This window comes from Myotis brandtii, unplaced genomic scaffold (genome assembly GCF_000412655.1).
Source record: "Myotis brandtii unplaced genomic scaffold, ASM41265v1 scaffold29, whole genome shotgun sequence".
Classification (NCBI taxonomy): domain Eukaryota; kingdom Metazoa; phylum Chordata; class Mammalia; order Chiroptera; family Vespertilionidae; genus Myotis; species Myotis brandtii.
The window spans coordinates 1188082-1197692 of record NW_005361075.1 but is presented as its reverse complement, the minus strand read 5'-3'; the positions used below and the strand labels follow the sequence as shown (position 1 = coordinate 1197692).

Sequence of the window (9611 nt, the reverse complement as noted above, 5' to 3'; positions counted from 1 at the left end):
GTCCCGCCCTTTCCACGCCCCTCACCCCGAAACCGCCCTTTCCCTCTAGGGTCCGCCCTCAGTCCGCCCGGAAACCTCCAGATTTCTAATCCCTGGACCCCTTTAGTCCCTTAAACAGAATTCACAAATGTTTCCCCACTCACACCTTTTATCTCTTTTCTTTTTTCCCCTTCTTTCCTTTTGTTACTTTTTGTACTTGCATTTTCCTCATTCTTCTCCTTTGATCCTAATTTTAGCAAGCTTTCTATACATCCACATGTTGTTTTTTGCCTTAACCTATTCCCCCCCCCCCATACTTTTTCTTTTGAAACTCTTTCAACATGCCCACGGCCTTTCACATTTCCTATACCAAAAGCATCTTTTCAATGTTTTCTGAGTTTAAGTTTGTGAAAAGGAGACTGAGACCCAGTTTGGCATCAGTGAGCCTAGTTCATATCCTACATGTCCTACAACTGTCCCTTCTCTCCCATCCATTCCCCCACCACCCCACCCCCCGCCCCTCTCCTTTCACCTTTTAGTCATGTCTGTTTCCTCATAACCTCCTCTACCCTTCCTCACCTTACCCTTTTTCTTCCCCCAACTTTAAGTTGTTTATCTTTTAATTCTTTTTAGACCAAGATCACTCCATGGATGAAATGACAGCCGTGGTGAAGATTGAGAAAGGAGTTGGTGGCAATAATGGGGGCAATGGTAATGGTGGTGGTGCCTTTTCTCAGGCTCGAAGCAGCAGCACAGGCAGTAGCAGCAGCAGTGGAGGAGGAGGAGGAGGACAGGTAAGGAACGATCAGGACAGAGAGGAGAAAGTGTTGAGAGGATGTATAGTCTTAGATGGTTTTTTTCACAGAATAAGTTTTACGAAGGGGCTAACCACATTATAGATAGGGAAGTAAGTACAGAGAGATAGGTGACTTGGAGAAGATTCCCCAAAGATGAGAATTTCAGCAACAGATTTTTTTCATGTTTGTTGTTTTTTAAAAATATATGTATATAAATTTTTTAAATATATTTTTTATTGATTTCAGAGAGGAAGGAAGAGGGAGAGACAGAAACATCAATGATGAAAGAGAATCATTGATTGGCTGCATCCTACATACCCCCTATTGGGGATCGAGCCCACAACCCGGGCATGTGTCCTTGACTGGAATCGAACCCAGGACCTTTCAGTCCATAGGCTGACACTCTATCCACTGAGCCAAACCAGGTAGTGCTTAATACATATTTTTTAATTGACTTCAGAGAGGAAGGGGGGGAGAGAGAGAGGTTGAAACATCAATGATGAGAGAGATTCATTGGTCGCTGCCTCCTGCCCACACCACACTGGGGATCAAGCTGGCAACTCAGGCAGGCATGTGCCCTTGACCAGAATCGAACCTGGGACCCTTCAGTCCGTAGGCTGTTTTTTGTTTTGTTTGTTTTTTGGGTTTTTTTGCTCTTCGTTTTTTCTGCACTGTTGGCTGTTTATTTGTTGTATACTGCCCCCTAGGCTGGCAGCTGGATGTCATTAAACTAATTCTTTCCCTCTCATTTTTTTGGGTAGGAATCCCAGCCATCCCCTTTGGCTCTGTTGGCAGCAACTTGCAGCAGAATTGAATCACCCAATGAAAACAGCAACAACTCCCAGGGCCCAACCCAGTCAGGGGGCACCAGTGAGCTTGACCTCACAGCTACACAACTCTCACAGGGTGCCAATGGCTGGCAGATCATCTCTTCCTCCTCTGGGGCTACTCCTACCTCAAAGGAACAGAGTGGCAGCAGTACCAATGGCAGCAATGGCAGTGAGTCTTCCAAGAATCGTACCGTCTCTGGTGGGCAGTATGTTGTGGCTGCCACCTCCAATTTACAGAATCAGCAAGTCCTGACAGGACTACCTGGTGTGATGCCTAATATTCAGTATCAGGTAATCCCACAGTTCCAGACCGTTGATGGGCAACAGCTGCAATTTGCTGCTACTGGGGCCCAAGTGCAGCAGGACGGTTCTGGTCAAATACAGATTATACCAGGTGCAAACCAACAGATCATCACAAATCGAGGAAGTGGAGGCAACATCATTGCTGCTATGCCAAATCTACTCCAGCAGGCTGTCCCCCTCCAAGGCCTGGCTAATAATGTCCTCTCAGGACAGACTCAGTATGTGACCAATGTGCCGGTGGCCCTGAATGGGAATATCACTTTGCTACCTGTTAACAGTGTTTCTGCAGCTACTTTGACTCCTAGCTCTCAGGCAGTCACGATCAGCAGCTCTGGGTCCCAGGAGAGTGGCTCACAGCCCGTCACCTCAGGGACTGCCATTAGTTCTGCCAGTTTGGTATCGTCACAAGCCAGTTCTAGCTCCTTTTTCACCAATGCCAATAGCTATTCAACAACTACTACCACCAGCAACATGGGAATTATGAACTTTACCACCAGCGGATCAGCAGGGACCAACTCTCAGGGACAGACATCCCAGAGGGTTAGTGGGCTCCAGGGATCTGATGCTCTGAACATTCAGCAGAACCAGACATCTGGAGGTTCACTGCAAACAAGTCAGCAAAAAGAGGGAGAACAAAACCAGCAGTCACAGCAACAACAGATTCTTATCCAGCCTCAGTTAGTTCAAGGGGGACAGACCCTCCAGGCTCTTCAAGCAGCACCATTGTCAGGGCAGACCTTTACAACTCAAGCTATCTCCCAGGAAACCCTCCAGAACCTCCAGCTTCAGGCTGTTCCAAACTCTGGCCCCATCATCATCCGGACACCAACAGTGGGGCCCAATGGACAGGTCAGTTGGCAGACTCTTCAGCTGCAGAACCTCCAAGTTCAAAACCCACAGGCCCAGACAATCACCTTGGCCCCAATGCAGGGTGTTTCCCTGGGGCAGACCAGCAGCAGCAATACCACCCTTACACCCATAGCCTCAGCTGCCTCTATTCCTGCGGGCACAGTCACTGTGAATGCTGCTCAACTATCCTCCATGCCTGGTCTCCAGACTATTAACCTCAGTGCTTTGGGTGCTTCGGGAATCCAGGTGCACCAGCTTCCAAGCCTGCCCTTGACTATAGCAAATGCCCCAGGTAAGGCTTCTAATTTTTTGCATTTAGTTGCACATTTAACTAGCACCTCAGCTGAAACTGTTGATTCCAAAGAAGGGAGTAACTTTCTTAAGGGCTAATCATTTAGGCAAGTCAGTTAGAGAAATAGCAATGATTCTATTTGGAACTGATTTAACGGAAAATTTTTCCCCCAGTTAATCTGATGAGAAAGGAGCACTTCTGGGCAATGACCCTGGAATCTGTACCTCCAGTGCCTTTAGTACTACAGAACAAGGATCTGAAAACATTTTCTGTAAAGGGCTTGATAGTACTTATTTTAGACCTAGTAATAGTGTTTATTTTAGGGCTCTAAATGGTCTTTTTTTAAAAAAATATTTTTATTTATTTCAGAGAGGAAGGGAGAAGGAGAGAGAGAAACATCAGTGATGAGAAGAATCACTGATTGGCTGCCTCATGCAAGCCCCCTAGTGGGGATCGAGCCTGCAACCTGGGCATATGTCCTTGACCAGAATTGAACCCCAAACGCTTCAGTCCACAGGCCGGTGCTCTATCTACTGAGCAACCTGGCTAGAGCAAGGGCTATATGTGGTCTTAATCACATTTTTTTGGTTTGTTTTTTACAACCCTTTAAAAAAATATAAAATCATTCTTAGCTTGATGGTTTTATTTAGCTTTTGGGGTCCACTCTTGTGTAGGATAAAAATTGATTATAAACTCGACTTATTTATAGGACAGTTATTAAATCATCAGATATTTCTCATGAAGAACTGTAACTCCTAAGTGAGGGGAAAAGTGACATAATGGGTTCCAGAAGGATTTTTTTCAACACAATAAGTTCTCTGGTTAATCTTTAGTTAATCAGGATGTTCTGCCCTGAGCAAGCTGGTTACTCAAGGTTTAATTATTTTTTTAACTCCTAGTTGCCTTAAAAGTAGAGGCCATCCACTTGCCCTTGCACTAATGTATATTTTTAATAAGCTTTGTAGATGATTCTGATACTTCTTAGATAAGAGAACCACTTAAGACTGCTATGAAAATAGTATGTGATTGAGGAAGGAATAGTGTGTGGGAGAGAAAGGGAGTGAGGCCTGGAATGAAGTGGGGAGGTGGAGAGGAATCAGGAATAAGGAGAATATTGAAGGGAAAAATAGTCTTTAGGGAAGAGGTGTATATATATAGTCTTTTAGAGAAGAGGTATATATATAGTCTTTAGAGAAGAGTATATAGGAATGTGTATGGAATCAGTTGACCACAATATTCAGTCATTTACTTTGAACTAAGTGAATTTCAAATTGGTTAATTTGAAATTTAAATCATATCTATTTAAAAAGTTTACAGTCTATTTAGAATGTATCATTTTAAATTCCATCACAAGGTAGCTAATCTTTACTAAAGCATGATAAAAGGATACATATACGTTTTTATATTCTGACACGATATATAAAAATTATGGGGAATTGTTTATTGCCATTGAACTCCTAGTTCTATTGGAATATATGTAGGTATATGAAATGCTTACTTCTATTATAGCATGTTATACCATTTAGACTGGTTTTTATATAAGTGAGAATAACAAATAGGCAGCCAGCCATATTTCCTGCCTTCTGAAGGTTTGGAAAATCTGGGTTGGGGGGTCAAGTTCCCTAACTTTTTTACATTCTTATGGTGTATTTACAATGACTACATTTTGAGCATTATCAAGACAGTAATTTTCTTAGTGATCTTACACTAGAAAGTTACAGTTGGAAGGGACCTAAGAAATCATCTGTAAATTGCTTTATTTTCTCGATGAGGACATTGAGATACTAAAAAGCACTTTTAAGTGATGAGACTACAGCCAGAGGTTGGGCTTGTTAGTTCTCCTAGGCATTTCATTACCTGTTTTAAGTCTGGACTTGAGAAATCCTTTAGATTGTTAAAAATGTGTAGCTTTGCTTCTTTGAAATTTAATGCTCTAGAGTTGGCAAGTGTTTTGTAGGCTAAAAATTATGAGGAAAGTTTAATAAAAAACTGAAATTAACAGCCTGGAAAATTAGATACTTTCTGGTTAATCTACATTAGCACATTTGTTTTCTCTTTGCTCTGAGGTTGTATCCAGTAGTTTGCTCTTCAAAGGAAAGCAAAGCTGTAGGATTGTTCCCATTAATAATAATTTGGATCCCTGCAATTTCTTAAAGGTTTATAACTTAAGCTCTAAGGAGTAGTTATGAGGCACTCATTGCTAAATCATGCTCTGGGGAAGTCTGCCATTTAATATGTCATAGGATAGGGCTACCTAGCTGTTATAGATGTTCTCTGAGCTCAAGAAAATGCATGCCTTTTTGTAAGATAGCAGAGCTTGACATTCACTAATGAGATGAGGCACTGAAAGGCCATTTTGTGAGAATTGAAGTTCTTTGCTTCATTAATAGTGGTTTCTGAAGATACAGTTTCCTCCTTTCTGGTTAGTCATACTTGTGCAACATTTTTTTCTCTTCAACTGATCTGACTTCATTCTTAATGAAAGATAATAAAATTACTTCCTTGAAGCTTAGTGCTGTTCAGCTGTTGCCTAGAAGCTGCAGTGTCTCATTTTACCTTTTCTGGTATATAGTTATTTTACTAGAAAAACTCAAGCTCTTGGCAGTATGATGTAGTAGAATAGAATAGGTAGATAGATAGCATGGTTGTGAAAGACTAAAGCTTCCATGGTGTTCACTTGGTCTGTTTACATTTATTATTAAAAAATAAAAGAATCTTTTAAAACATTTCTAAGCTCTCCTGTTGACTTCTACTCTTGTTTACTTCTGTTTGCTGAATACACAGGCAAAGGCACAAACTTAGAAACAAACCAGCCACCTCTTTATTTCTGTGTTTTTCATGGCCCTGCCCCTGGTGAGTGGTAGTGAGGAAGGGACCACCCAGTAAAATAAGTTTAGTTTCCAGACAGTGAAATGATTGATGGGCTTAGTTTTTGTTTTATTTTTAAAGTTAGCAGCTTTTTCTTTTTTCCCCAACACCCTTTCCTCTCATTTTGTAGTCATACTCGTAGATCTTTTTTTTTTCTTTTCTTTTTTTTTTCCAGTTCAAAGCTTCAGGTTTTTTCCCCCAATAACTGCTGAGACCTGAAAACTCTTACCCCAGGTTGAGTAGGGGCTGGCTTTGAAAGACTGAGTTTGGGTGACTTCGTGGGAGTTCTGCCTAATAAAGAGTGCAGGGCTTTGGCAGGAGAATAGAACATACTTCCTTGATGGCTATAATTCACTGAAGAAGCAAATTTCAGGCACTAAAAATAAAAAAATTCACATCTGTTCGGTTTTATCGGGGTCAGGAAAATGTCTTCTCTTAGAAGTTAAGTTGAACGTGATACTAGAGTTGGTTTGCCAATAGTGTCACTAAGCTTGGGGTCAGATAGCTGAGACCTAATTTGTTAAAAACTTTTATTTTAGCCTAGTGCATCTGAACATTAGTGATAAGTAGATTTAGATGATTTAAATGTGTTGAGAATTGTTCTAGTGCAAAAGGTCATACAAGAGAATTTCCTATTTTAAAATAATACACTTTATCAAATATATCAAATGTTTCTGCATCATTTGCTCATTTGCTTTCTTTATCAAATATATTTGTTTCTTATGGTGATGTTAGTACTTTTTAAATGATTTTAAGTAGAAAAGACTTTTAAAACTTAGGTGTCTTGATCTGAAAAGACTGAGAAGACAGTCTTCAGACCTTTTCTGTTGCTCCTATTTATTCATTCCAGTGGCTTTCAGTAAATGACGTCATTGTTAAATCATACTGCGTTGTGTAATGTGGCCATTTTAGATCTTAATTAAATAACAAGAGCACAAGAGTGCCTAGTGTTTGAGAAAACTTTAGTATCTGTTCAATTCTCAATCTCCCTTTCCTTTTAATTGTTCCACTTTGTAAAGTAGTATGTAAATGTTACCACTAATAATTAGTTCTGGTCATTTCTTGCTTTTAATTGTTTTGTTGGCTTTGAAAATGTTGTAAGATGTAAGATGAACATCTGTAGAAAAGCTTTATATAAGTAATGCTTTTTGTAACTAATGCTTTGTATTGTGTGTGTAAACACTACATAATAGTTGAAATTTTTCACTTTACTATTTAATTGAAAAACAAGCATATTTTTCATATTTCTTGCAGAAGGTGTGTCACAATAGTACTGTTCCTTTCTCTAGCATTTAACATACAGGCCCCGTTGTGTAGAAGGATTATTTTAAAACTTATTTGCCCAACTATGACTATATTGTTAATACTATCCTAGGTTTTTTAGAGTTGTTCTCCTTAAAAGACCTGAAAAATTTTCTGTAGAAAGAGTATTTTTCAGAATTGGTTGCAAACCTGAGCTGTAATTTGAATTTGTACTTTTGCTCTAATGTTTTTAAAACTCTGAATGGTTTATGGAAACTAGGCAGTATTTCTTGTTCAGCAAGTTTGGATGTGCCTATCTAATGTACACGGAATCCTCCTTCTCATGATGTATCTGTGTACAAAATAAAAGATAATTTAACAATTTCAAGAAGGAGTTAAAATATAACTAGGTCACAACAAAGACTTGCCCTTTAAGAGATGAGAGAATTAAGTTAGAAGTGTATACATCTCTGGAAAATTATTTTAAATGGTTTTCATAGGCAAGCAAATGTTTGTTGCTAATAACTTAAGGTTAAATGCTATTGAGCTAAATCTTTTAAAATTATTCAGTAAGTTCTTCATTGAATTGACCCTGTTTTGATTGCTTAAAATTACAGCTCTTTGCAAACCTAATAAAATTAAACCAGACTAGCCATGGTAATAGCAGTTAAACTGACAGTTGCTAGATCTGGAAACCTTCATCCCTTCCAGTACCTTCATTCAGACTTAACATGTTAAGTGCCCAGTCAGTGGTGACTGACACTATACTTTCCATCCGGAAGACAAAACAGGTTGGGCGTTGCCCTAGCCGGTTTGGCTCAGTGGATAGAGCGTCGGCCTGCGGACTGAAAGGTCCCAGGTTCGATTCCGGTCAAGGGCATGTACCTTGGTTGCGGGCACATCCCAAGGGAGGTGCGCAGGAGGCAGCTGATTGATGTTTCTCTCCCATCGATGTTTCTAACTCTCTATCCCTCTCCCTTCCTCTTTGTAAAAAATCAATAAAATATATATATATTAAAAAAAAACACAGCCTGGGCGCTTAACGTGTTAACGGTGTAGAAAGATTCAATGACTTGCCAAAGGCTACTGACAAAATTTAGTGACACATTTTTTTTTTACTTCAAATCAAGATCCTTTCTACTCCATTTCTATCAAGTAGAATAGACTTGATCCCCCCCTCAACCCCTCTTTCAGTTTTGAGGTGTTACTGACATTTATAGCCTAAGACAGATAATTGGAAAAAAAGAAGCAAAAGGCATGGTTAATCAACAACTTCTTTATAAACTTTGTTATGAGTTTGAATTTGTTTTAACCAGATGAATTAATTTGAATTTATTTAATCTCTAAGTAAAGTATAAATAATCAATGATAATGAAGGGAGGAACAAAATGGCAAAAGAGAAATCAAAGACATAATCAGTCTTTGAACACATAAGGGTCAGCGTGTCATATTGGGAATGTGGGAATTACCCTCCCCCCCTTTTGACAATTAGAAAGATTTTTTTTGACAGTTCTTATTTTTCTCCCTGATATGCTTGAAACATTTTTATAGCAAATCTGATCTCCTTATTGCTCTCCATCTATTGTTTTTTCATGTTATTCTGTAACTTCCCTGTCAGGACCTTCCTTTCCTTACCCCCTTCATTTCGGTTGTGGATATGGTTTAACAACCCTTTTAAAGTCTAGGTAGGGCCCCGTTCAGTGTTTGAGTGTTGACCTATTAACCAGGAGGTCACCACCTTTCGATTCCTGGTCAGGGTACATGCTCTGATTGCAGGCTTGATCCTTGGTAGGGGCCTTGCAAAAGGCAGCCAATCAATGACTCTCTCTCACATTGATGTTTCTCTCTCTTCTCCCTTCCTCTCTGAAATCTATTAAAAAAAAAAAAAAAAAAAGACTATTGTAGGGCCCAGTTTTGTCCAGGTTCTATATGGTTACTGGTGATGTATCTGAAAGTACTCTGCTTAGAATTCTTTGGCAGTTTCTTGCACTCAAGAAAGAAAGAGTATTAATTTTATACAGACCATTTGTCTTAAAGAAGGTAAAAGTAAAAAGCCCGTGCCCTAGTTGGTTTGGCTCAGTGGATAGAGCATTTGCCTGCGTACTGAAGGGTCCCAGGTTTGATTCTGGTCAGGGGCACATACCTGGATTGCAGGTTCGAACTCCAGTGTGGGGCATGCAGGAGGCAGCCAATCAATGATTCCCTCTCATCATTAATGTTTGTCTCTTTCTTCCTTTCCCTTCCTCTCTGAAATAAATAAAAATATATTTAAAAAAGAAAAGTAAAAACCCCATAACCCTGAAACCTAATTTTCCATATTATGAAGAAATTTCTTTGGTTTGGTGTTTTGTTTTTTAAATATATTTTATTGATTTTTTACAGAGAGGAAGGGAGAGGGATAGAGAGTTAGAAACATCGATGAGAGAGAGAAACATCGATCAGCTGCCTCCT

At 39.6% G+C, this 9611-nt stretch overlaps 1 protein-coding gene across 2 annotated transcripts in view; it reads left to right on the top strand.

The window, feature by feature from the left end:
* Window positions 1-9611, top strand: part of SP1 (Sp1 transcription factor) — a 30958-nt gene that overhangs the window by 698 nt on the left and 20649 nt on the right. The window contains exons 1-3 of one of the 2 annotated variants that reach the window (XM_005869176.2): window positions 322-419; window positions 613-773; window positions 1538-3050. In XM_005869176.2, the coding sequence (XP_005869238.1) occupies window positions 627-773; window positions 1538-3050 (1660 nt within the window). In that variant the 5' untranslated portion in view covers window positions 322-419; window positions 613-626. Of the gene's footprint in view, window positions 1-321; window positions 420-612; window positions 774-1537; window positions 3051-9611 lie in introns of those variants that run through there. The other variant, XM_005869175.2, reaches the window with a different exon arrangement.